Source organism: Thunnus thynnus, chromosome 2 (genome assembly GCF_963924715.1).
Source record: "Thunnus thynnus chromosome 2, fThuThy2.1, whole genome shotgun sequence".
NCBI lineage: Eukaryota > Metazoa > Chordata > Actinopteri > Scombriformes > Scombridae > Thunnus > Thunnus thynnus.
Genome location: NC_089518.1, coordinates 10,815,697 through 10,843,310, shown reverse-complemented (window position 1 = coordinate 10,843,310; position 27,614 = coordinate 10,815,697). Strand labels below are relative to the sequence as shown.

Genomic DNA, 27,614 nt, shown 5'->3' with positions numbered 1-27,614 from the left:
GGTCTTTTAAAGGCTGTTTGCTTGACCCTAACTGTCATGTATGGCTTTGTTGCACCTGTTAGGGTGGCTAACATTACACCTCTATCATTCCAATTAGTTGAAGGAATCCAGTCACCTCATGGACATCTCAGTGTAATTTTACCCCCCTTCAACCTGAGCAGAGGTCAGATTGGCCAGAATAACTGAAAACACCTGTGGTTGTGTGAAGTTAATTTCAGGTTTAATTTTCATACACACTATTACTGACCTTATTTCAAACATGCAAGTGGAAATATCAAAATGCAATAGAAATATTGAAATGACACTTGTGATTGGTGTGTTTATGTTAGCCATTATGTCATTTAGGACAAATTGCCGGATAGTGTTTTTTTGTTTATACTAAAGTAGCGATTTAGTACTCCTTAACAAGCTCAAATTTGTTACCTGAGTTTATGTTCATAAGTTTGCATAACGGCATCTTTCAGAATGTTGTACTGTATAATAGGTTTATTATTACTGACACATTTACATATAAGCAGCATTTTAATGTTGTAGCTGTTAGAGGGGGACATTATTTTAACTTTTTTGTTGTAGTCTTGAATTGTGCCTACAGCCACACATCATATCTTCTAAGTTATTACTGTACGTTTTATGTGTGTTAAGTCTTTGTCTGAAAAGTAACAAAGAACTATTAATAGTTAAATACATGCAGTCAAGTAAAAAAAATGCAATATTTCACTGATAGTAGAGTAGAAGTATAAAGTGGCATAAAATGTAAACAGTAAAGTACAGTATTGTGTAAATGTACTCTTCGCTGTTAATTAGTGGATGCCTGTAACATGTTTTAAACATACTCCAGGTTACAGGCTCTTCTCCTTTATAACAGAAGGTGGCGCCTGGTCGACTGTGATATATTTGTCCGACTTGAACTGGGCCTTGATAATTAAACAACGTTTAAGGAGACAGCATTAGAAATCCACCACCAGGGCTGTACGTAGGCTTTACAAACACAATAAGCAAGTGCATTGCTTAAATTAATTTCCACTGTAGTTGTTTGAGAGGGAGCCCTTGGGTGTCAGACTGGACAGGCGTGGCAGTGGGCTGGTCGAAGGCGCACTCGGCGATGAAAAGCATCAGGGTCTATTGACTTGGCATCAGCTGAGGCCCTGAAATACTCTGACAAAGGAACCCTGCTGTCGCAACCCAACACTGACAGATTTGTTGTAGTTAACCACATCTGCTTGTTCTGAGGACGGCTTTGGGCGGTGGGTGTGCCGCACCCACACAGAGGAGACGGTCCTAAGGATGCACTGAGGTGAGTACACTGCCTGCTAATATTTGTGTTTAGTTGTGTCGAACAAGGCAATCATGGTTATGTGACTGGGCGTAGTACAGGGTCCTCCCTGACGCGTGCATGAGTGGTGTGTGCGCATTTCAATGCTGATGTATCAGTCTGCTGTCCTCACTGGCTGATGTTTACCATGTAGTCGGTCAAATGGTGCACAGCCTTATCTTTCTACGAACAGATTGAATGGGCTACGTGGTTGTGAAAAATAATAATATTGCACCCTTCTTTCGCGCACAGCCCCCTCTCCATATTACCCCTGTTTTCATGTGTTCACTGTGTCCTGCAGATAAAGACCCGTGTTGAGTGCAAGGTCCCATATGTGCAGCGTCTGTCGTGTATTCAGAATGAGACTGCATGTCTGATGGCAGTCTCCTACCAGTGCTTCAGCCACGCAGTGTCTGATCTCGCTCATTAGCGTGCCAGTGGTGATTTTTTGTTGTTTTACAGCAGCTCAATCTATCTGTGTTCCGGACAGTGTCATCATTTATTATTCATGGGGGAGCATCAAAAGCTATTTTGACGTTTTTTATCGGGCGTTTGCCCGGTTCTTAGAGGGAAGTCGTGCAGTGTTGTCGCTGCATTTTGCAGGTGGCTATGCTGGTGCTGATGCTGCAGCGCCTAGTGTTGCTAGGCAGCCATGCAGTGCGCGGGCCTTTAGCGGGTGGAGAAGCGGAGGATGCTATTAAAGCATAAAACTAATCCTACAGATATTGTGCATTCATGATGAAATATACGGCTGTGGATACACAGTGTTGCATGCTGCACTCACGTGACTATCTGATCAGCCCTCCCCTTCCTCCCCTATGTGTGCAGGTTTTTATCTCCCTCAGCACAATGGCAGACGCCGAACCTGGAGGGATACATCTCAGCCACAGTAGTGTAGAAGTTCATGTCGAAGTCAGCGTTTGTGGATATTAGTTTCAACATATTATCCCTGTTACCCCTCAAATAACTGCTCATTTCTTTTACTGTGTCAAGTGTTGAATTAGTAAAAAGTCTTGCATAAATTAAGCCTTTATTATCCCTACTAAATCAATCCAGTTATAGAAACTGTAATTATACATTGTGATAGGGCTTGTCCAGATTAAAGGTAAATAGGATTTTGCAGTTTCATTTAATCAAAGGCAGCTCAATAACCAGTTTTGATATTTTAAGTTGACATTAGGAATAACAATCTATTAATATAGTCAATAAAAGTGAAACACCTTTAAAAGTCCTTTGGCTATTAGGACTCCATCACTTCCCTTTTTTTTTAAAACTGCCTTTTCATTTGTTTTTTTCTAAAGTGATTTGCATATTTTGATATTGTTTCTTTATACTGTGCGCTGTCTAGTGCTATTTGCCAAGGTGGCAGCCACATTTCCCATTAGAGACTGTAGAGACATGTCAGTTTTTATAGCCTCTATAAAATGTATTATACCACTATACCAGTCACCCATTAATGCATTTTCATGGTGTGTATGATGCATTTCTGCAAAACACTCCATCTGATAGATTTTAAGAGTTAATGAGTCCATTTATTTGGGGGTTGAATACAACAAAGTTACCCTGTTGTAAGTTACATGGACGTGCTGTAAAATATATTTAGAGAAGGTTTAGCTAGGTTTTGTTTCATGATTTGTTAGGCATGAATATTAGACTAAAAGTTATGTATGAAAATAAAAATGCAGTTGGGTTCAATTACAGTGTAGGCATCAATCCAGAACTAACTATGACTGGATAGCAAATTAGTGAGTGCTTTCTCATTCATGCTCATACAAACTCATGAGTTACATCAAAACATTTAAAGTTTTATGATATTATGAAGGAGTTGTTTACCATAAATTTAACAGGCACATATGATGAGTTTCAATGAGTTTAGACAGTTGCGAATGAAAACAAGGTTTGTAAATGATGTTACAACAGGTTTTTACCATGATATCACAATTATTCAACATTATATTAATTTGGAATATTAGTAGTAAAGAGTCTAATTTGTTAGAAACTAGTCACGTAACTGGTAGGGATCCACTGGCCAGCCATTTTGGCATAAACCTAATGAAAGCGGAGCCAAAGAAAATCAATTCAGAGCTCCTTAGGTAATTATACTCCTATCTGCTACTCTGCTGCTGGATGTCCGTGCACAGAGACAGAGACCTCTTAAAACCACCGCAAGTGGGTAGATTTACAGCAGTCAATACATGCTTGTACTGTATGTGTGAAGATAATGTGCACCATGATCTATTTCTTGGAAAATTGGAGGTTTAGTTCACTTCTTAAGGTAGGTATTAGGCCAAACAGAGCAACAGAGCACAGCAGCATCAAGTTAGTTGATCTTTGTGTTCTGGTGAAGGATTCCACAGTAACACAGAGATGCTATGGACAAGAGCATTGGCTGAATGTCTAAAAAAAGTTAAAGCTATGGATAGACTTATATACTCTTTGGAAGTATTAACCTGTTTAAGTGGTTTGGTTTTTGATTAAATTTTGTGGTTTGGTTCCAAAGTTAGAACCCAGCTGTAAGAGAAGAAGGGGATGGCAGGAAGTCAGCTTCCCTTCTTCCCCAAGCTCATTTGAAACAGAAGTGAGGTGATGAAGCAGCACAGCCAGCCACCAAAGTGTGACTAAGGATAAGAAGGCAGCCGTAGTGGGCCAGCAGCCAGATCTCCATGTCTCCCCTCAGTCATTAGGACCCTCCCTGGAGACAGAGGCTTTCTGTCTGCTGCCTGTCAGCAGCTGGGCCCCCTCAACTCTCTCTAGAGTCGTACACACTGTGAACCATCCTCTATTGTGAGAGAGAAAAGAACAGACTGATTGCTGCTTCCACATGATGAAGTCTGACTTGGCTGCTGCTGATCATTTAAAATAAGTGATTTGTTAAAAAGCATCCAACTACATCCGTTTAAATGTTTATTGCAAAGGTGTTAATGAAAAATAAGTATGAATATCTGTGTTTGTGATTGCTTAAAACCAAAAACTGACCATCATATTAAAACAAAAACACAGATTACTTGGAGAGTACATAGTGAAAATGTAATAATAGCTTGAACAGAGCAGCTTTTCCTTAATTATCAAAAGATAGTTATGATCAGAGAGCAGTTTGGCTGGTAAACAACATAATCCATATGTCAGTGTATGTTTAGGGAGCTCAGTTAATGCTTTAGATAGCTGGTGCAGTGTTTCAGTGACTTTTGAGCCGAGGAAGCCTGATACTGTCAGATTAAAGTGCACATTTTATCCAGAAACTCCATTAAAGGTTTAGTCATCTGTCAGAGTTTTATGTGTGCACTGCAATGAGATTTAGTAATACACATGGATCTGATGTAACTTCCTCTGTGCTGTTGGAGTGGGCATCTTATAAACATGGTCCTGGATGTTTAAAACAAGAAAGAGCATGTCGTCTAGGTTACACAGCTTTGTTACAATGTTGCAAATAATCAAGTAAGTAAGTAATTGAGTCAGTTAGTAAGATGTAGCACAAGAGAGAGGGTGTGGTGTGTTTGGGACCTTATCTGCTCCCTGCAGCACTGTGTGTGTGCGTGTGTTTGTGTGTGTGTGTGTGTGTGTGTGTGTGTGTGTGTGCGTGCGTGCGTGCATGTGCTCAACTCACGTGCGCGCGAGTTGAGTGTGTTTCAATTGGGGAGTGGCCAGCTCTTTTCTGAAGATCCTTACAGTAACTCTTTACTCTTTCTCCAATTACTGAGCCGTATCACTAGCTAACTTCCTGTTAGTGGTTCGGATGTTGCTGTCTGCATGTGAGCTCTTATTGCTAATGCTGCATTTTCTATAGCTCTGCACTTCCATCGTCCAGTGCCCTGAGGAATACAGCATCCTTAATGTGAGGGTAGGTTTTACTATCTTAATGCTTGTATATGTATGTATGTTTTTTATACATGCCAGAACAAAACATAGTTTACTTGGGATTGAATTGTACATTAATCAGTTCAATCAATCATATTGTCTGAATTAGCAATTATTTAACGTTTGATTATCTTTAGATCTCTTTAACTACTAAAATTTAACTACCTCTGGACTGATGTGCACCACTGGCTCCTTAGGCAGGGCTCTTGTGGATACTTGAAAGTGTAATCAGGAAGATTATAAACTAGTCGGCACACTGCACGTCTTCCAGTTGCACATTTACTTACATTTCCTAGGATAAGCCTTGATGCTGATGTCTTTTTCCTCTGAACAGGATTACGGCTCCAGAAAGACCTGCTGTATGGCCATAATTCAAATAGCTTTTCTTAAAAGTGTCTTACATAATATATTTTATACTTTCTTTTATCCTATTATTTTCTCCTCTTTAACCTTTAAATCTTATCTGCCGGAATGGGACTGCAGCAGAGAGGACTGTCCCATCCCCTTGTACGTTCACTTTATTCGCACACTTGACATTCTCATACCAGGTATTAACAGGAAGTGACGAATCAAAATGTATTTTCAAAATACAAGCTGCGTCCTTAACCATGTGGGAGCAACACTCTGGCAAGAGAAAGCTCAACACATTTTTTGTTGTCAGCTTCTTTGCTGTCTTTACATCATCATCATCATCATCTGATTTTTGATGTGTCTTCGGGCCATCCCCAGCCAGTCAATGTTTTGAAATGGACTTTATCTCAGTGGTACCTTGTCAAACAATGCCTGAAGTGTCATACTTACTGCCATATTTTAGCACCAAATGGCACTCATTATTAATTAACAAATTACTATGTTTTTAAATCCAAAAATCTGATGCTGAATGCTTATTTCAGGTCACCTGTATCTGCCATTGTTACTCAAAGAATGTCATTTGGTAAAGCAAAGCTTCTGTTGTCACTCAGTGCTGTTAAGTGAATTAGGGAGTGGTGAATATTGATTAAAAAATATTAATAAATCAATAATAAAGTTGTGAATATTGCAAGCCACGCCTTGCTCATGCCATGTCATTCAAAGTCAGGGTTGAAAAGTCAGGATGTGCTGATCTGCAGCCTGGAATTAAAACCATCTGAAGTTTTGTCTTTATTAAAAAGGTTTCAAACATATCAACATTTTAAGAGTCAGCATCATGTCTTTTTTTAATATGAACCATTGAGTTACCTCTACACCCTAGAATGTATAAATTAGATTGGCGCACTTATCAGAATATTTGCTCTTATTTGTTTTTGAAAAGTGCTATTCAAGAAACGTTTATGATGTTATTTACCGATGTATCATTCCTTTTCTTCACAGTTCTCCTCACCCACCCCTGGTTGTAAGACACCCACTGCAAAACAGTAGAAAATGAGCAAGTCCCCCACCCCTAAGGGCACCCCGGTGCAGCGCAGCCCCAGTGATGGGGTCCCTGAGAGCCTCCAGTCTCCTCAGCATTCAACCCCTGGCTCTGGACCCCAGCATAAAAAACGCATCTCCAGCCTCCTTCAGAGTCCGGTGAGATGGTTGTTTGTCTGTGTGTGCATGATTTATTGTTCAAGTCTTTTTCCGTGTCCTCTTTTCTTCTTTGTCTCCTCTCCTCCAGATACGATTATCTCCTCTCTTTAGAATAAATCTGTTCCTAAATGCTGCTTGACAGCTTGGGCTGCCGTCAGTGCAGGACCCATTCTAAGCATTTGACTGTGTGTTTCTGCATATGGGAGGGCAACAGGGAAGCTACGTGATGCTGATGAGGGGCATGAAGTGGAGAGGGTGGCCATAACGAGACTTTTTGTCCCCCTACTTTCAGGTGTTATGGTTATAGAGTGGTAACATCTAAGCCAGGTATTACGATCACAACGATAATGTCTAAGCCTACTCTAACATGTTGGATGTTTAAATCATCTCAGGACTCTGAGTAGCCTATGGCTGCCAATTCAGTAGTAGTAGTTTAAATAATTTGACCACCAAATACAATATTGGGTGTTATTTTTCCAGTGCAAGCAGCACACAGACATTTTGGTATTTTCCTGACCTTGAAATTTGCTTTGCCCGTCTGTGTGGTATTGTGGTGCCCAGCACTGCATACACGGGGAACTGCCGGAAAGAGATGTACAAATAGGCAGCGCAAAGCGAATTGTTGGTGTTTTTGTGGAAAATGGGTCTCACATGTCCCAGAACCACGTCTATGTCTGGAGCAAAGTCACTCCGCTGCCACTTGGTGATTTTATCAACAAGATCAAACTAAATACTTGCTGTAAATAACGAATTAATGCTTGAAATATAAATAAGTTATTTCAATTAAACACTCTCCAACCAAAATCTGCACAGAAAGAAACGTTTAATGTGGTCAGAGCATCTGTGTTGATCTGTAAATGAATGTAGGTGATTCTTACAGTATCTGTTGTCCACAGCTGTTTTAAACTGTATGAAAAGCTTCTCCTTCAGTTCATTAAATCCCTGCAGTATCTGAAGACAGCAGGACTGATATGTTGATAAATTTGCAGCCTCTGAGAAGTGCCGTGCCAGAGTGCAGTGTCATTACGCACAGCCACTGACTCTGTTTACATTCATTAAATCACCTGAAAATGACACCAGGCTTCTGCAGAATAACCACACACACCTTTACGCACATCAGACTGGTCGGTTATAACTTGATATTCTACCTTTTTATGAAGGGTACTCGGGTTAGCAGCTCATCATAGCCTCTTTTCCAACTTTCTTTTCAGCAAAAGTAGCATCTCATTTTTTATTCTTGAGACACATTGCAGTGCAAATATTGTTGTGTAACATTAATTACTAAACTATGTGACCATTTACGAGGTGAGGTAGGCTACAATAGTGTTATGGCTGGAATAGTGTCAGTCCGATCATGACGAGTACGTCATCCAAAGCTGGATGTCCTTAAAACTCAAAACTCATTCTGGCACCGCTGAGTGAAAGGACTAATGGAAAGAGGCTGACTCATTAAATATGTTCACTCACTGTTGCCTCTGTAGTGTAGGAGTGTTTGCTAATCAGTATATGTGTTTAAAACCTCTTTGAATTTTTATGTTATTGTGACATGCTTGAAATTATTCTTATGGCTCAGTTTTTGTGTTCGTAGAAAAATTAGACAAACCAAAAATTACCAGAGACATAAATATTTAAATCCTGCACTTAACTGAGTATTATTGTAGAGCTTAATTTATTTGTAATGTGTGTTTTGTATATACATGTGTATGTGCTAATGTGTTACCATTTGTATTTGTGTCTGGGTACAGTCATTCAGGGAGGAGTTGGATGTGCTGATCCAGGAACAGATGAAAAAGGGCGGCAGCTCATCCAACCTATGGGCACTGAGACAGCTGGCTGACTTCATGGCCTCACATGGCTCTCCAGCCGCCCTACCAGTCTCCCCTTCCAGTACGTGCACAAAACCTTTACATAAACCTCTAAATATACTGCATACACATTCAAATCGACAGTCTTTATGTTTCATTGCCATGATTGTTGCATTTTTAGCCTCATTGTTCCTTTGTTAGTTTGCGAGGGCAGTGGATATTTACCCTGCTTACTCCACTGCAGCACAGGTTTAGTTCTACCACTGTTAGCACAGGTGCTTTATTGTTAGCTTGTATATCCTGCAGAGTTCAAATGTAACCTTGTTAGCATCACATACGACAACTTTGTTTGCTCTGCATGGGAAGAAGAGGTCACTAGATCTGTTACCAGCCAGTTTCAAAAAATAAATTTGCCAGAGTCTGAGAAACAAAACCAAAATGATTAAGTGGTCAGTTTGGCAACAGTGGTTTGCCTGGGAGACTTTATGTCATTGTTAGCCAAGAGGTTCTATGGTTAGCCTGGGTTTTCCAATAAATAAGGTGAGCTAACAGTTTTGGCTCATGCTAAAACTGCTAGCTAGTCATTGAATTTGCTCAGCTGTTAGTTGTTGTTACCACTGGATGATCCATTGATTAAGCAATCAACTGTTAATCTGGGTGTTTATTTCATTATTAGACTGTTTGTTGTATCCAACATTTAAAATATTATAGAGAAGACACAAATGATCAACTTCCACTCTGCTTCCATCCCCACAGCCACTTTATTTGTCTGGTGACCGGATGATGTTTGATGCTTGCGTAACACAGGTGTAAATAATAATTAGTGGCTGCATTCCATTTACGTAGCTGGAGCTGATATTGTCCATACTTGCTCACCAGCATCGCTTACTGACACACCTAAGGACAGAAACACACTGAATGCTGCAGGCTGGGAGTAGCCACCAGCTCCCATTCATTTTCTAGGAGAAATGGCAAATCCCTCATGAGGAGCATGATGGGATCATCGACATCATTGGAGACAGGCAGGCAGTAAATTGCAGCCTCTTTTTTTATTTTCTTTACATTCTATGTAAAAATCCAACCACTTTACTTGTGAACATATATGGCAACAACAGTGGAAGCAGCAGTAAAATGGAGTTGGATTGACAGCCTGATTAATCTGCCAACAGACGGCCCAGTGTGAGAGGTGTTGATGGCTCACCACATGTAGAGTGTTTCTACCCTAATGGAACACAGTCATCATTATAGACTTAAGTTACAACTGTGCTTTTGCTGCTTAAAGGTCTATCTATCTATCTTCTATCTAAAAGGTCTATTGTGATAACATTGTAAATACATCAACTGCAGTATGTACAGTAGCTCCGCACAAATGCACAATTTATAAATGAAGAAAAAAATTAGTAAGTCACTAATTGTGCATGACAAGCAGTTGCTTGACAGTAATTAACTTGTCCACAGAGAGAAAACTATGAATGTAATGTATGCCTGAATTTTTTAAAGTTCATTTCATTAGGGTTAGAGTTAGAAGCACTGCACACCCACACAGGTGTTTTTAGTTATTCTGGCTGATTAGACATCTGCTCAGATTGAAGTTTGGCAGAATTACATAGGGGACTACATGAGGACACCAAAGTCCATGTGTTAATAATAATGGTAAACTTATAAGTTGTCCTGCCTAGTCAGGGAGAGGTACTGGTTTTCAAAGCATGGATCAAATATTATCAGGGTAAAATATCCATGTTTATCATAAAGCAGTAAATGTGACTATTCAATTAGACATGCACTGAAAACACTTACTCAAGCCTCATGCAAATAGAAAGTGATTACCATGACGTTAACAAAGATATCATTCATCAATCTCATTTTCCTTATTTTGAAATATGTAGTTTTAAAGTGATCAACCATTCTCATTTTCTCTGCCCTCTCTGTCTCTGTCTGGTTTTCTCTTTTTCTTCCACCACACAGATATGATGATGGTGACACCTATCAACGACCTGCATGGCTGGGAGCCTGGCAGCATGGTGAAGGGGGAGAGGTTGATGCGCTGCAAGCTGGCCAGCGTCCATCGCCTGTTTGACCTCTATGGCTGGGCTCAGATCAGTCGCACCTGTCTTACTGTTAGTTTTTTATTTAATTTAAGGGACAGCTTTTCACACAATGGTGTAATATTTGAGTTTACTTCCGTCGTCATTCTGTCTTTACTGATGTCCCTCTGCCTCGTTGACAGCTGCGTGTTAGCAAAGAACAGGAACACTTCCTGGTGCTACCAGACGGCCTGGCCTACAGCGAGGTGACTGGATCCAGCCTGGTGAGCAGGTCTAATCACGGTCACAATAGGGGACAGACACATGACGTTTGCCCTGATTGCATTCAACCCTTCAGTGTTATTGATATGATGCCATTTTTAATGTTGATCTGTAGGTTGGTCTACAGCTTTGTCCCAGAGTGAAATATCTCAACAACTATTGGATGGTACAGACATTCATGTCTCCCTCAGGATGAATTGTAATAACTTTGGTGATGATTTTACCTTTTCATATAGTGCCATCGTCAGGTCAAAACAAAAATGTATCCAATACTTTGGTTTATTACTAAGTACTGACTAAGTGTTTACAAAACAAAGGAGCCTCAGCTGTACTTAATGTTTAGTGCAAATAGCAAATGTTAGCAAGCTAACATGCTAAAATAAAATGGTGATAATGGTAAACATTATACCTGCTAAACATCAGCATGTTAGCACAAAACACCACTGTGTCTACATGTAAGTACAGCCTTACAGAGCCTCTCAGTCTTGTTATTGTATAATTGATCAATAATGTCTAATTGATTTACTGCATTATTATGTTTTCTTGCATTGTATGCATTCATGCATCAGTAGAATTCTGGTGATTTTGTTAAATTAAATTACTCTGAAATTCTATCTTTATATACTTACAAAACAGAGGGTGTTGACAGTTTCAGTCAAAGGTAATCGATTAGCCCTCAAAAGCACACATCAGTTGAACTCTAGGTTTGGAGAAATTCCGCTTCATCATCATAACACTTGTCAGTAGCAGGTTTTGATATAATACAGAATTACATCAAGTCTAAGCAAAATAGCAGGACATTTATGACAAAGGTTACTTATGTTCTAATTTGCTTCATTCACTGTGGTGAAAGCGTGTCACAGATGATGAGTTTGCTTCCCAAACATTGTATCTCATGAGGATCCAGTCAAGGCTAGGCGGTAGTTCTAGACCTTTCTGTGAAACACATGCTGATGGTGTCCTGTGGTTTCCAGGTAAAGGTGAATATCCTGGGTGAAGTGGTAGAGAAGGGCAGTACCAACCTTGGTGTGGACACAGAGAAGTTCAGCCTGCACTCGGCCATCTACTCAGCCCGGCCAGATGTTCGCTGCCTGCTGCACCTCCATACACCGGCCACAGCTGCGGTGAGTCAGCCTGGGACAATGCCGGGGTGGAGGCTGGCATTAGCTCAAAGCTCTGTCCCGTCTCTTTGTTTAGAGGATAAACCATTAGACTTCTATTGGTCACATCCAGATACGCAATGAGAGGCACTGCTGAATGGAGGATGCAGTAAATGCACATTCATACACTAAACACTGGACACATTTTAGATCATTGGATAATATTTCATAGCTGTAGCATTTCCAGTATCAGCTTTTTCTGTTAGTGTCTGATAACATTATAGATTGTCCAGCATGGATATGCTTGTAAAGCACATTGTGACTCCTCATTGTGAATATGAGCCTGGTTCATGACCTTCCCTGCCACAACTGACAGCTAACTGTCTGCCAGGTATCAGCTATGAAGTGCGGCCTCTTGCCACTGTCCCATGAGGCCCTGCTGGTCGGTGATGTGGCCTATTATGACTACAATGGAGTCATGGAGGAGGAGGAGGACAGAGTGGAGCTGCAGAAGAGTCTGGGGCCTACCTGTAAGGTGAGCAGACCACAAGAGACAAGACAGTTAATGTGAAACTTGCGTATCATTGCTTGATTCAGCAGTTACTGCTCCTGTGCCTCCCACATGATTTGTTTGAGCTGGAAGAATGAATAGAGAAAAGACATAAGGTGATGTGGCCTTATGCTGGATTAATTACTGAAGCTGGTGCTGCTGCTTGGAGGCTAAACTCAGGAGTTGGTCTTAGTTTGCCTTCTAATTCAACAGGGACGTTCTCCCATAACCTGCAGCTGTAGCAAAAAATAAAATAAGGTGGGTTTTTAATCTAGTGTTAATGTTGATTTCATGATGTGCAGGTACTGGTGCTGAGAAATCATGGCATTGTGGCTCTGGGGGAGTCTGTGGAGGAGGCCTTCTACACCATCTACCACATCCAGGCTGCCTGCCAGATCCAGGTAGTAAAAACAAACACACACACACACACACACACACACACTCACACATTCTGACTAACAGCTGACTCAGTAGAGCAGTGGTTCTCAAACTTTTTCACATAACCATAAACCATGACCCATAAACTGACACAAATTAGACCACGGATGTCTATTTGATAACATTTTTTCTTTTAAACGTTTTATTACAGAAAGTGTATGAAACCCATGATCAATATAGTCATACAGTCTGTCTTTGTGTTGCTTCTGGATGAAATTATTGTGAAAATAAATTATTCACTTTTTTTACTGGGGACCCCCACAAGGACCCCTGGGGGTCTCTGGGTCCCACTTTGAGAACCACTGTACTAGAGACTAAGTGCTGCTGTTGCATATGTGTAGATGTGTGTGAGTGGGAGAGTGAACTTGTGCATGTAATGTAGATGCACCAATTTTACACCTGAGCAGTTGCCCTTCTCTTAATAGCCTTTCACTGTAATTCAGCGAGCAGCTCTGCACTGCAGTGTAAAACACTATAGTAGTGTTGTGTGCCAAAAGAGACACTGCAGTAATCCTACAGGACCAGCAGTGGCCTGTAGGGAAGCAGATATGACTGTAAGGTCATCAGTTCTTCAGAACTAGGGAGGGCAGCGTGTTATATTTTTCTCACTCACAGTAAAGCAAGGCATTGTGCTTGTATGAATGAAACATGTATGCAGGTGAAATAAAACTTTGCCGGAAAACAGAAGTTGTAGCCCGTTTTAAATCTGTGTTTTGTGCCAGGTGTCAGCATTGTGTTGTGCTGGAGGTGAACAGAACCTGATTCTGCTAGATCGGACCACCCATAAACCCAACCCAGCCGGCACCGTTGGCTGGGCTGGCTCCACCTTTGGGCCCCTGCACAAGAGCCGCATCGGGGAGCATGAGTTTGAAGCCCTCATGAGAACTCTGGATAACTTGGTAGGCAACAGTTATATTAAAGTAAAATGTGTACAATGATGAAAAAATGTTGATCAAGATGTTTATTAAGATTTCCTCAAGATTTGGTGGATTTATAAGGATGGAATGTCTTACTGGTGCTACTTTACCATTTATGTAATATTAATGGAATAGTTTGACATTTTGGGAAATATGCTTTTTTGCTTCCTTGCCAAGAGTGGGATGAGAATCAATACCACTCTCATGCCTGCATGCTAAGTATGAAGCTACAGCCAGCAGCTGGTTGGCGCAGCTTAAAGACTGGAAACAGGGGAAACATCTAGCCTGGCTCTGTCCAAAGCTCATTAGTTAACACATTATATATTGTGTATTTAATCTGTACAAAAAATGACCTGTAAGAACAATAATTTGTGGTTTTATGGTGGGTTATGTGTTGGACTATTTCTTGGCCAGGAGTAGTGACTTCCAGGAGTCTCTGCTGAGTGTCTGACAGCCTCACCGTTAAGACGTGACTTTATGCTAAGCTAAGCTAGCCATCTCCTGACTATAGCTTCATATTTAAAAGACAGATATGAGAGTGGCATTGATTTCTCATCCAACTCTCAGTAAGAAGTCAAATAAGAGTATTTCCCAAAATGTTTTCCAAAAAGTCCTTTAAAAACGGATCCATGTCAAAAAGAGACACAATATCCATATTTTGCTGTGTACACCAGTTTGAATTTAACATCAGCAGATGGTAATTGATCTCTGTGACAACTACTACTGCTTCACAGTAAAAGCATAAAAGCTTCCACGTGGTTTTCCAATGAAAAGCTTTCAAGGTGAAGCAGCAGTGACTTGAAATGTTTGCATCAGCAGTAAATCAACAGCAAATACATTTCTGATACTGCTGTTCTGTGGAATAAAACTACAAACCACAGAAACACTTGCATTACCCAAGAGCTACTAATGTACTGAAAGATGGAACATTGCTTTCTCTCTCGCAGCCTGGACAATCACAGACATCAGTTAAGTGCGCAGTAGGGTGAGTTAATGTTATCTATTGCACGTATACCATCTAAAACTGCTCCCCCTGTTGTTTTCCAGGGTTACCGTACTGGCTACGCGTACCGTTTCCCTGTGCTGCTGGAGCGATCGCGGACGCGGAGGGAGGTGGAGGTGCCTGCGACTGTCACAGCCTTCCACCAGTTTGACGACGACGGAGTCCACCCAGCTCTGAGGCAGCACCCTTTTGCCCAGCGCCAGCAGCAGGAGAGGACTCGATGGCTCAACACCCCAAACACCTACCAAAAAGTCAGCCAGGATGAGGCCAGCCCTGGACACGCACAGCGCACCACTGTGAGGCTCTGGGGATGGAGATGTGATAAGGCTGGGGAGTCTACTTAATTGGCTGATCAGACTTATTTGAAACAATTGTCCAAACTGCATCACCTGCACTAATTGCACTTGACAACATTCACAAAGGCAAGCAGACTGTCAAAGCGCTAAATTGTGGCCATTGTAACCTAAAAGTTGTGTAATGTCTCCAGCTCAAAGAGGGAGGGGTGGGTAGACTGAGTCAGTAGGGATGTGAAGGGATAATATTTTTTTTAAAGAAGCTTGGAGGGATCAGGACCAAGAGTGAGATAATAATGAGCTGCTTTTCCTGAGGAGGAAAAGAAGAAAAGGCTTGAATCTTTCTGAGGTTTAGAACTTAATTTTAAAATGATGACTGATGTTAGGAGGAGACAGACACAGTAACAAAGATATTCATCCACCATCTCCCAAATCATTTGAAAAGAGATTTGTTATATTTGGTATGCATTCAACCAAGGGTATTTCTGACTACAAAGTCAGCAGTTTTGTCTCTGTAATTCATGTGCAACGTGTATATTATCTCCATATTCAGAGCTGCAGTGATGAGTCGTTTAGAGACAAAAACAATATGAGACTGGTTGTCTTACATCAGTGGGAGGAGCTTTGCTCTCCCTTTCTATTTCTCTCCACCTCAGTCCCTCCCACCCTCCTCTCTCTCCTCTTCTCTGCATTGCAGGGGAAAGCCCACTTCTTAGTGGTGACTACTGCAGTGCAGAGTCTGCCCTCTGGTGGCAAAACTTACTCCATATACCCTTCATATACACCAAATATACACAAAATAATATACAAAATATACTTTTTAGGGATGTAGTTGCTGTTTTCTTCTCAGCCCAAGATTGACTAAATAATACAGACTATCTACTACATTTTGGACATTCATTGATAAAATTCTGCTCACTCTGTCTTTTAAAGTGGATTAACAGATATTGTTTCGAACTGTTTACATGTTGGTTTTCTCTTACTTAGTGGTTGAAGACAGAGGAGGTGACTCAAGCTGGCAGCACATCCATCAAGATAGAGAACCCAAACCAGTTTGTGCCTCTTTTCACCAACCCTCAAGAGGTTATTGAGACACGAAACAAGGTGCCTTTTCTGGCCTCTGGCCTTTTCTCACTGCCACAATTTTTAGCTTTGTCTTCTACATACTTTTTGTGTGTATCAAAAATGTTATACACACTTTTTCTCTCCTCAGATCCGACAGCAGAATCGTCAGGACATGAAGACAGCAGGACCGCAGTCTCAAGTCCTCGCCAGTGTCATAACAGTTGACAGTCCTCCGGTAACCTGCAGTCTCTCTGCTTGCCAGCATCCGTCTGTTTTCCTCTCCATAGTTGAAAGCTGTGATTTTGTGTTTCTTCTTGTCCATTAGTCTCCAGTCAGTGCACCTGAAGTCCCACCAGAGCCAGAGACTCCCAACCCCTTTAACCAGCTGACAGATCAGGAGCTGGAGGAGTACCGCAAGGAAGTGCAGAGGAAACAGGATGGAGGCACTGATGGTATGATTAATTCAGCTCCACTCAGCTGACTCAAGTACATACAGTTACAGTTTTATAATAGTCCTAATATACAGTAGACACCTTTCTATTCCTAAGCTTTGAACGAGATTTATCCTTTCGAGCAGTATTAGAATAAGTTACTAAGTGTGATTTACTTATGCTCTATATAGCCAAAAGTATATCAATACTCATTTGTGATTGTTGAATATGTCATTCCAAAACTATGGAACAGCTAAAACTTCTGATTTTGGAACCTGGCAGCAGGGTTTTGCTTCCCTTCAGCTACATCAAGAGCATCAATGATGTCACTGATGTTGGGAGATGAGGCCTGGCTCATCTCCTGTGGATGAAGTTGAGGTCAGAGCTCTGTGCAGGCCAGTCAAGTTCTTCACCACCAAACTGGGGAAACCATTGTTAGGTCATTGTCACCATTGTCATGTTGTAACAGGAAAGGGTCTTCCCCAAACTGTTGAATAGGGGTGTCCATATACCTTTGGCTATATAGGTTTTTGGTTACCCCTCACTTTCACTATTAATGCATTGCACAATTTCTTCTAACCTCCTTAATGGGGCTGTGTGTACCATCTATAATTACCAATATACCACTTATTAAATTACAGTTTCTACCTGCTTTTCAGTTGTTGCACCATCTGAGAAGCTGTGAAGTCATGTAACACCATTCATCTTTGTTGCACATAATGTAAAATGCATCTGGTAGAGAAGCCAGTCTTCTCATCAGTGGTCTTGTTTGTTTATGGTAATGGATCATGTTTAAAAATGTGTACAACAATCATCATTGGAATTAAAATGAAACACACACCACCCCTTAAAGCAAGCTCGATTTCACTTGTGACTGTGATGTAAACTTTATCCACTTCTCTTTGCCTCTCACTCACTGCTCAGCTGAGCACTCACTGTCCCCCACTGTGTGACTATGTGTTTGTGTTTGTGTAAGTAGAGGAGGAGGTGGCAAATGACAAGGAGTCTTCCCCTGCTACCTCCCCTACAAAGGGCTCTCCGCCCAGCCAACCCCCTCCCACAGGTGAGGCTTGGCAGTGCACTGACCGTCTGCTCCGCTCGCCTTGCACACTGGCTATCTGACCGGCAGCCTGCTCCAAGTTTTACATAGTCCCATGGGTGACTCAATGCTGCTTCTGCCCTCTCATGCTTCAAATGCTCACTGACAGCCATGTTACTCCTGATCATGTGTAGTAGATACCGCCTCTGTGCAGTTAAAACTAGGACCAGCACAGGTGTAACTAATCAAATTAATGATGGCTGAATTCCATTTAGCTGCTTCAGTTTCAGGGTCCTGGTATTATGCATGCTGGCTCACTGTCATTACTTATTGGGACTCTTTAATAGAACAAAGCCATCATTAATGGTATTAGTAACACCTGTGCTTTTCCTACTATGACAAGTAATATATGCCTTAGATTAGAAGTATGCTTCATTATCATTTTTCATTTTATATAACTAAAAATAGAAAACTATACATAAGGATGTATTATTGTAAAATAAACTGACTGGATTTTTAAATTCATTTAAAAAATCAGATTATAGATAGATAAATGAGAGAAAAAGTAGTATCTGGACTAGGGTTTTGAGATATACAGTCCACCTGAGATTTCCACTTCTGCTCAAAACAGTTGAAGTGAAAGGAAGTTGATGTTCAGAGCATTGAAACATTACATTTGCAATATGGAACAACAACATTTCTGTCCTGTCCCAGTTTCCCTGTATACAGTCTTGAGTGGAACAATTTTCTACCGCAGAAATAATCTGTGAAAACTGCAGACTGTGTTCCATGTATTTTGTGGATTGGACACTTTCACCTCGGTGGTCCCAGTGACTTTTTTTACATGTTAGATAAACTATTGAATAACATGGGGTGTCAGGTTTTGTTGGCGTGTTTAATTGATTTTTTTCTAGGAAGGCATTTTGGCTTGTCAAAACAGGAAAACACAGGTTCAACATATAACATTAAAAATGACTCTGGTGCATTTAGCTGTTCCTGTAAGGCAGCATGCACAACACCAGGCCTCATGTAAATGGATGCAGCCATGATTAATTACATTAGCCACACCTGTGTTTCAAGTCAAAATGTCTTTTAAAAGTCTGTTGTCACCGTCGTTATTGTTTGATTTACATTTGCTACATTTCAGCCCTCTGAAGGGAAATCCATCTGTCTCTGTACCCACTGTATCTCCTGTACATGTCTCCCTCTGTCTGTCCTTTTCTGTGTTACTCCACATTGATTCATAGGGAACACTTCTGGTGCTTTGGTCTTGTCTCACTAGTAAGTACAGAGAAACAGTATGACAAACCACTTCTCATTAAGCAAGCATGTTCATCTGCAGTGACATGTCTAGCATGTAGCTTTGCAGCTCCGCCACACTCAAGACTTTCTGTTCATTTACTAAACTTCTGCCTTTTTTGTTTTTATGCTGTGACAACCGGAGCAGAGGAGGCAAAGACTGACTCTCCAGCCATACAGAACGGAGGTGAAGAGGAAAAACAGACCACAGAAGAACTGGAGAAAGGGATGAAGGCTCTTTCAACCAATGACACCTCCACTCCTGCTGCTCCACCGGCTAAACCACAGGGCGGCACCCCTGAAGGTTCGCCCTCCAAGTCCCCATCCAAGAAGAAAAAGAAGTTCAAGCCACCGTCGTTCCTGAAAAAGAGCAAGAAGCAGAAAGAGAAAGCAGAGACCTGAGGAGTTCATACACACCAGACCTCGGTGAAATATTACTGTGAAATATTTCTTAGTGTACAATGGAGTAGCAGATGGGTGGAATTAACTACATAAGGTCTATTAAAACACAGTCAGTTAAGATGTCATTCACAGACTCTGTGTACTAAATTGACTTTCAAATACTTTACTGTAAAACTGTTACTCATTGATTTGATCTATGTGGTGATTCATCTTAAGCTGGTTAAAAAACACTGATAATTACTTTCACATACTATTTGACCCAGGTCAGATACAACCCAACCCATTTTGACACACTACTTCTAATCACCCTGTCACACACACACACACACACACGCACAGTCCTTGCATTTTTAATGTCTTATTTTCACCTTCCGTGCTATCAAACCATTACTTAGCTTCACTGTATAGCCGTTCTAAGATGCTCCTTTTTCAAACTAGGATTACTAGTGTAATCCTATGTACATGCCACTCAGAATTTGTTTCATACCTTTTTTTTAAATCCACAACTTTTCAAGACACGATGGAAATTTAAATCCCCATGAATTATGCACCCCTAATCCATGTATAGGCACTTAGACATTATGTATATTGACATTCTAGCACGTTACATTTGTTCATCATCATAGGCATCCTCTAGTCATGATTTAGTTATTATTATCAGATAGATGTTGCAGGTATACTATGTGAGCACAGGTGCAGTACATGTAGAAATATACTGATAGCTGCTGATTGTGCTCTTTTGAATGCTGGTTTTGTGTAAAACTATCATTATTACAGCAGGGACAAAAGAGGAAAAAGAAAGTGATACTGGCTCACAACAAAACACAGGCCGCTACAAATGCCATTATTACCCAAAAAAAAGGATGTGAAGCATAAAGAATCTGTTGCTTGTCAATGCAGTTTGAAACCCAGTAATAGAAGATACTGAAGGTACTAAACATTCCACTTTTCTCATTTCCTGTTCAATGTATGTGTGCAAAATACCTCTTAACAGTTGTATTTATTTTCCGTTTTAACCAGTAGCTGTTAACAAAATGCTGATGTGTGATGTTTGCTCATGGTTTTAATTTATTTTATATTAGAATGTATAAGTGAGTGTTGCAAGGTTACCATGTATCAGTCATTAAAGATCAAGTTTGATTTAAAACCAACTGAACATCTAGTTTATGCACGTGTTGTCTATCTTTTCCTGCTGGATTATTATCTTTCTTCGTCCTCCTACAGCTTCCATGTTCCATTTTAATCACATGTTAATGTGGACTTGTAGGGTGAAAAGGCTCCATAATGCCTTGAAGTCTTACTTACTAGAAATAACTAATAATTCAACAGCTAATATATGTATAAATACTACAATACATTACTCTATGTATTTACAAATATGTTTTTGGAAGTTGTAACTCCATTCAATCAATTCTAACACTTTCGATTAGTGGGAAGCAGTAGTGCTGCTAAAACAAGAGGACTGTCCTCCAACTCGATAGAGGGCGCTGTTCTGCAGAAAGCGTACCGGATGTTCACACGTCAGCCATCAACAACAGAAAGCCTGACTTGGAGGAGCGACCAATAACCGAACACAAAGCAGCTGCAACAGCACGTTATTTATGAAGATTTCTCACCGTATTTTGCTATAATTAGTACGAGTTTGATCTACTAATTAAACGTAACATTTGACTGGTTATAAAGATGGGCAGGAGCAGGAGCCGAACTCCACCGAGACGAGGTAAGAAGCTAGAGGTGGCTAACTTTGCTAACGTTATGTATGTGGGCAGGTTAGCTGGCAATTTTAGCTGCGAAAACGTTTTCTGTTCTTCACTAAGCGGATAAAGCAAACATTTTTAAAAAAACGTCCCTTCAAACTATTCTAACATATATTGTTTTAGCTAACTAGCTAACGGTGCACCTTAAGATGCGACACGCTCAATATCACCTTATAATTAACCGCCAGTTACGCTCGGTACAACGTCGGCTTAACAAGGTGTAACACAGCAACAGTGTGAAATAGAAACGCTTTTATTGCCATTAACTAGCATGTTGTTTTGATTACCGTGCTTTAGACATCCTGCACCATGTCTTGAACACACGTACTAACAGGAATAGAAGAACTAACGTTATTCTGAACTTTTTCAATTCATGCTCTTTGGTTGTTTTTATTACTACGGATGAAATCCACCCTTCAACCACAGCGTCGGTTGCAATGGCAGGATGGCGCTGTCCATATTTCCGCTCGTTGACTCCACGGACAGAAGAAGAAGCAGAAGCAACGCTGTTCATGGGGATTTTTTTTTTTATATAGCCTATTTCTCGAGAACCGCTCATCCAAACAATTTCACACTCGACACTGCACTTCCTTGGTTCCTCAGCAATACATCAGCCAAGGATGAAGTCAATCAGATGAATGGTTGTCAAGATATGTAAAGGACAAACATACATTCAGACAGAGATTCCCTCCTTTAGTAGAGCGATATTATTATGCAAAGTATTGGTTAATTGACTTACGTCATTATACCAATGTCTTTTGAGTTGTCACACTTCTTAATTGTTTTTAGTTGCCCAAATTAATGCAAACTGCATTAAGAGTGTGGTTAACATTAAATTTACTTTGCAGCGTTTCTCCACATAAAATAAGCTAATTTGCTGTTGGTGTTAATTAACTCTAAAACATTTGCTTATTGTCTTGCCTTATTAAACTGTTGTCAGTAGAGGTAGACCAGAATATCTCCATGCTATCAGCATCTGTCAGTATCAATGTTAAAAGACAAGCAGGTATTATCTTAACTGCCAACACTGTGTGGTTGGTTGGTTATTGAGGGGCGGGGTGCAGTTTTAGTAAAAATGAAATGAGAAATTGAGAACATCTCATTGTGCTGGAAGTCTACAGGAGCCTAATGTTAAGTTAGTCTTTTACACCTTGCATATTTACCTACCATACCAGCAATTACTCAGCACAGATGGGAGGAAGCAACAGGATGTAAATGGTCGCACTGAAGCCCTTGAGGGGGTTACATGCCATTTTGGTGAGTGTTCATTAATAAACGGTGCAATGCTCCTTTTCGTGCTTTGTTGCTGTTAGTTTACGTTGGACTAAAAGCCCAACTCTTAACTCACAGCTTCGTTGAAAGTAACTTTTTAACTTAGTTATTACATAGTTCATTACCTTCACTTGAACAGTATTATTTCAACAGTGTTGAATCTTTTCGCAGTGGCAATTTTACAAATTGGAGATGTATGTATCCAAAATACTCCCACACTGACAGTTTAAGGCATTTCAGAACATGCCTCCTTTAGCTAATGTCACCCCCCTCAAACACAAATGAGCAGAGTCACTCTCTTGTTGCAACACAGCATTTTAAACTGGTGCACTAGGATCCACCTGCGGTCTGCTGGTTGCGCCTATGGACATTTTTTTAATACCATTGTCTAGTTTTGTTTATTTTCCCTCACAGTACAGTTCCCGTCTGGCTGAAGGCGCCTCTCTCTAAGCTGCCGCTGTTACAGCTACCATGGTCACTTCCTCCTCAATACTCTGCTCTGTTTGATTCCACAGCACTATATTCGGCCTCATAAGTTGCAACAGTTGTGCCACATCTTTGCTCCGACATTACGGCATTATATTATAAAGCCAGTTGTTTGTTTGTGTTAGATTCATCTCTTCAGGATGAATCACGTAGAAACTTAGCAGCATAGCTTAGCTGTGGCTGTAATGTCGCTCCTGTCCGGTGGTCACTTCAATATCAGCTTCAATCTTTTTTTCTTTTTTTTGTAATTAAAGTTTTTTTATTAACTTTTCAATATATACAAAACACAATGAAACACAAAATCACTTATTACAGTAGATCAATGAAAAATAAGTTACAAAACAAACAAAAGAAAACTAAAAATAAATCTCAGCAAACAGAATTAGCTACAAGTACAATAAGAAATATATTTTCTTACTGTACTTATAGCTAATTCTCTGGAGAGAAATGAAAAATAAAAATGAGGGAGCGCCATGTATCAATAAATGAGGGAGCATATTTTCCTTAAAAAACAACAAAGAAAATTGTAGGAATATTTACTTCCTGTTAGGGTCCTTCCTTTATATACATCAGAAAATTAGACCAAGCCTCAGAAAACTTTCCTTGGTAATTATTAGTCCTTGCGATTAGAGATTCAAAACAGGCAATGTCTCAGCTTGGCAATTTTAGACAAGTGAATGTTTAAACTGTATCCACCAGGGTTGCAACTAACAATTGTTTTCGTTAACTTTTACCTGCCAATTATTTTCTTGATTCATAGATTAAGAGTTTCCTCTATGAAATGTTGGAAAACTGAAAAATATTAATCACATTTTGAGTCCAACAGTCCAAACCCCAAAGATATTCAGTTACAGTGATCCAAACAAGAGTACATCAGCAAATGTTCACTTTTGAGAATTTGTAACCAGACAAAACAAAATACTGATTAATTGATTATCAAAATAGTTCCTGATTTATTTTCTGTTGATTGACTAATCACTGCAACTCTAGTTCCCACCCTTTTCCAGACTTGGTTACTTATTTTGTTATCACATTGCACACACTTTCATCAAGTTGACTCCATTCCTTTAGATCTTTGCAGGTTTAACACTAAAACAAGATTTACATAGTTTCATTGACATTTTTACAGGTTGTATATACACTAGGTATAGCATATTTCTCAAAATATGTTGCTGAGAAGTGCAACAAGGTACAAATAAATGATATGAAATAGTTTATAGAAGAATACTGTTTTTGTGGATGCCACATTCCTCAGTTTGGGCTTCCGCTTAATTTCATGATCCCATTTCCTGCTTTCCTGCAGAGAGAAGACGTTCCCGCTCGACTTCTCGGGACCGTGAGCGAAGGCGAAGGGAGAGGGATCGCTCTCGTTCCAGAGATCGGGACAGAGAGAGGCGGAGAAGCCGCTCACGATCCCCTCACAGGAGGCGTTCAAGGTGAGGAAATCAAACAGTGTTTTGATGAATTGATTTATGACTGCAGTGGTCAGTCTTACAGTGATTACCCCATAGGACCCCAGGTCTTTTTACTTGGAGTACCAGCTAGATACAAGGTGTATTGTGTAAGGGCCAGTTAGATTGTTTCCAGAAGATAAATCCGCAAATACAGGTCATTAAAAATCAGAAGCACACCAGTAAGTGTTCTCCACCTCCAATATGATGCAGTTTTAGCTTTACAGTTCAATTTAAATGGATTTAATAAAGGATCGGTAGTGCTTTGATTGTTTCTTAGATGCTTTCGATTGTTATTTTGGTCTTGGTGCCGTTTTAGTTTCCCCTGCAGAAATGGGGGGGGACTGTTTAGAAACTTGTTTTAGAAACATTTAGAAATGTTTAGACTGTACATTTATCTGCAGTCTAAACAGGACCAACCATAAAATATATGTATCAAGACAACATGTTGCAGAGGTGTCTGCCCTCAGTAGTTGTGATAACCCGTCCTGCAGCCATCTTTGTGTTCCCTCTGCAGGTCTCCTCCTAGACGTCATCGCTCCTCTTCCCTCTCTCCTGGGAGACAAAAAGACCGACGTGAAGATGATCGCAAAGACGCTAAGGATAAGCCAGCGAAGCCCATTCAGATCTCAGGTATAAGATGAATAATATGCAGAAATTCTTTATTCACATAAGTTAAGTGGGATGCAACATTTCCAAATGCAACGCTTATATTTTAGCCTGATTCAATGCATCATTTTTTAACAGCGGAAGACATGCAAGGCAAAACAGAAGAGGAAATTGAGATGATGAAACTGATGGGATTTACTACCTTTGACACCACCAAGGTGAGAGTACAGTGGGTGTCTTATGTTGTGCATCCACAAGGAGGTGCAATTTATTTCAAATAAAGTTCATTGCATTCTACAGCCAAACAGAGAATACAGCAGGAATATTGTATATTTACATTCATTTTAGTGGGCCTGCTTCATTTATTGCCATTGTGATATGAATTTCTACAACAAATTTGTGAATGTCAAAATCAGAGCAGGCAGGAGTCATAAAGCAGGTCGCTCCTGCATAATGCAGTGGCTGCTGTTCCCTTGCATATTGCTCACTAGTCTCACTCTCATCTAATAGACACTGTTATGAAGATCAACTGTTTCTTGTAACATAACAGATTGCTTAATTGACAAAAAAGCTCTGAAATTTGTACAAATCTACATTTTATGACAACTATTACTGGACAACGTCACACTTGCAACTGTTTCACAGTAAAAGCCTTTCAGCTACATCATCCCAGTCAGATTCTTAGCAGCTGGAAGCGTTTCACAGCTGCAGGCATGTGAGTGTACAGGCAGTGTTGAGTTGCCCAGTGAGAGCTAACTCATTTGTTGTTATAAAAGTTGGACAAAAGGTTTTGACAATCCTTTGCCAGTGGATTATAATATCACAACACTATGAAATGCAGATAGGATATTCAGAATTTTGTCATAATCTTTGTGTGTTAAATACAATTTTAAAACTTCATTCATGGTTTTGTTTACCAACAAGTACATCACACATTGTATAGTATTTTCTGGATCCAGTTCAGTTGTATGTTTACTGTAGTTTATAATTGTGAAATGTTTGAAAAAGCAGGCAGCTTCTAAATTATCCTCATAAATAAGTTGTGGGAGTATGAGGAGCAATGGATGTCAAACAGAGACTTCTACATTTCATTAATTAGTAATGTGTCACTCTCACATGAATATGTCGCTAACGCATGAAATATGTGGGAGACAGTAACATTGTTTTCAAACAGGGGAAGAAAACCGATGGATCTGTGAATGCACATGCCGTCAATGTGACCATGAAGAGAAAGTACAGGTATGTCAAGCCCTCATCTTAAAACAAAAAAAAAAGGTTTGTAACTGCATAGAGCTGTTTATGAGGCGTGCAGCATCACTTCAGTGCTTCACATAGCCACTGACAGTTTTTGGAAGTGATGATGTGTTTGAAGTTGTCATTTGAACCCCAGTTGTCAGTCAGGTTGCTGAGTTAAAATGTTAACTTTTCAGTCCCTTCATAGTGAGCACTCTCAGCATCAACCACTGTTATTGTAGCCAATCACCTCTGCAGGTGTTTCGATGCAGAGATCCCTGCTTTCCCATTGGTGCTCGATGATGTAATCTGCAAGTGTTGCGAGGGTAACAGTGATGTAATGTTTTCCTTTTATATATTTATTTTTTTAGGCAGTACATGAACAGAAAAGGTGGATTCAATAGACCACTGGACTTCATTGCTTGAAAGTACCAACAACTCATCGTGATACCCAAGAAACATACATTTGTTCTCCCTTCACAATAGTGGAAGATGTACTATTTGCTGTTATTTCTAACTTGTTTTGTGTGATGCAACAATTCTGTACATACCCTTTTATAAGTAAAGGCATGAGTGTAAATAATAGTGCTTGCAATAAGCCACAGCTGAGTATTGAAAGGAGACCCCATGTGCACAAAATATGTGGAGCTTTGTTATCAAGGTGGTGTACTGTATTTTATTTGAAATAAAAGCATTTTAAAAGTGTGTGGTTGCAATCCTCATTATTAAAAAGAAAATCTTTGACACAGTCATTATGTGCAGGAACATTTTTATGATGCATAAATGTTAATGTCTTTACAGCCTGACTGTCGACCAGTGTTGGTCCATGCAACAGGCTGTTAAGATGTTGCTGATTAGCTAATATTTTTCTGGATTTAATTGTCACCACTTTCAATGTCATTCGGTATTCTCTATTTGTAGTCCTACACAGGATATTTTGCAATACATAAATACATACGATGTCGTCAGTAGATGACTGATTTGTCCGGCTTTACAAATGGGTACTTTGTACGTCTCATTTTAAAGCAAGCTGGCTTTCACAGCTATGTTACCGAAAGCAGACTTTGTGATAGGAGGAGCAACAGACGAATAGTAAGACAGCATGTGAATCTGACCAATCCCTGATCTCAAAATAAGACAAACAACACTACGGGAACCAATGGTTCCCATACACCGCGAAGCAGCATGGCAGAGGGGCGTGTCTCCCGTCAGAAGCGGGCGTTGTCTCTTAAGCTCGTGGCCACTGCGGCCAATGGCTACCAAGTTTAACTGAAAGGAACCAATCACGACGCAGGAGTTTGTAGCGCAGAAACAGCGTCCATTGCGGCTCCGCTCAGCACGCTAGTGTGAATGTGGAGTGGAACCAAAATGGCTGAACAAGGGCCTGAGTTGCAGTTAGCACCGACCCCCTCGCGATGATTGACGGCTTGAAGGCCCAATAGA

The 27,614-nt window shown here is 40.3% G+C and overlaps 2 protein-coding genes across 6 annotated transcripts; both read left to right on the top strand.

Annotated features, from left to right (window-relative positions):
• The first annotated feature begins 855 nt into the window (after window positions 1-855).
• add2 (adducin 2 (beta)) lies at window positions 856-20,514 on the top strand. 5 transcript variants are annotated; one of them, XM_067602790.1, is made up of 16 exons: window positions 856-1,294; window positions 5,097-5,150; window positions 6,518-6,715; window positions 8,461-8,602; window positions 10,486-10,637; window positions 10,748-10,828; window positions 11,801-11,950; window positions 12,318-12,461; window positions 12,779-12,877; window positions 13,637-13,813; window positions 14,879-15,130; window positions 16,115-16,231; window positions 16,341-16,427; window positions 16,518-16,644; window positions 17,603-17,686; window positions 19,110-20,514. In XM_067602790.1, the coding sequence occupies exons 3-16, from the start codon at window positions 6,569-6,571 to the stop codon at window positions 19,361-19,363; spliced, it is 2,013 nt and encodes a 670-aa protein (XP_067458891.1). In that variant the 5' UTR covers window positions 856-1,294; window positions 5,097-5,150; window positions 6,518-6,568; the 3' UTR covers window positions 19,364-20,514. The 5 variants fall into 5 exon arrangements, with proteins under 5 accessions (XP_067458891.1, XP_067458898.1, XP_067458908.1 ...); XM_067602807.1 differs by lacking the exon at window positions 856-1,294 and adding an exon at window positions 18,910-18,943 and having other exon boundaries at window positions 4,082-5,150; window positions 19,110-19,249; XM_067602797.1 differs by lacking the exon at window positions 5,097-5,150.
• A 373-nt stretch (window positions 20,515-20,887) lies between these two features.
• snrnp27 (small nuclear ribonucleoprotein 27 (U4/U6.U5)) lies at window positions 20,888-26,876 on the top strand. Its single transcript, XM_067602827.1, has 6 exons — window positions 20,888-21,083; window positions 24,182-24,314; window positions 24,847-24,962; window positions 25,077-25,156; window positions 26,113-26,177; window positions 26,543-26,876. Exons 1-6 carry the CDS (start codon window positions 21,047-21,049, stop codon window positions 26,595-26,597), a joined length of 486 nt encoding a protein of 161 aa, XP_067458928.1. The 5' UTR covers window positions 20,888-21,046; the 3' UTR covers window positions 26,598-26,876.
• Window positions 26,877-27,614: the final 738 nt, after the last annotated feature.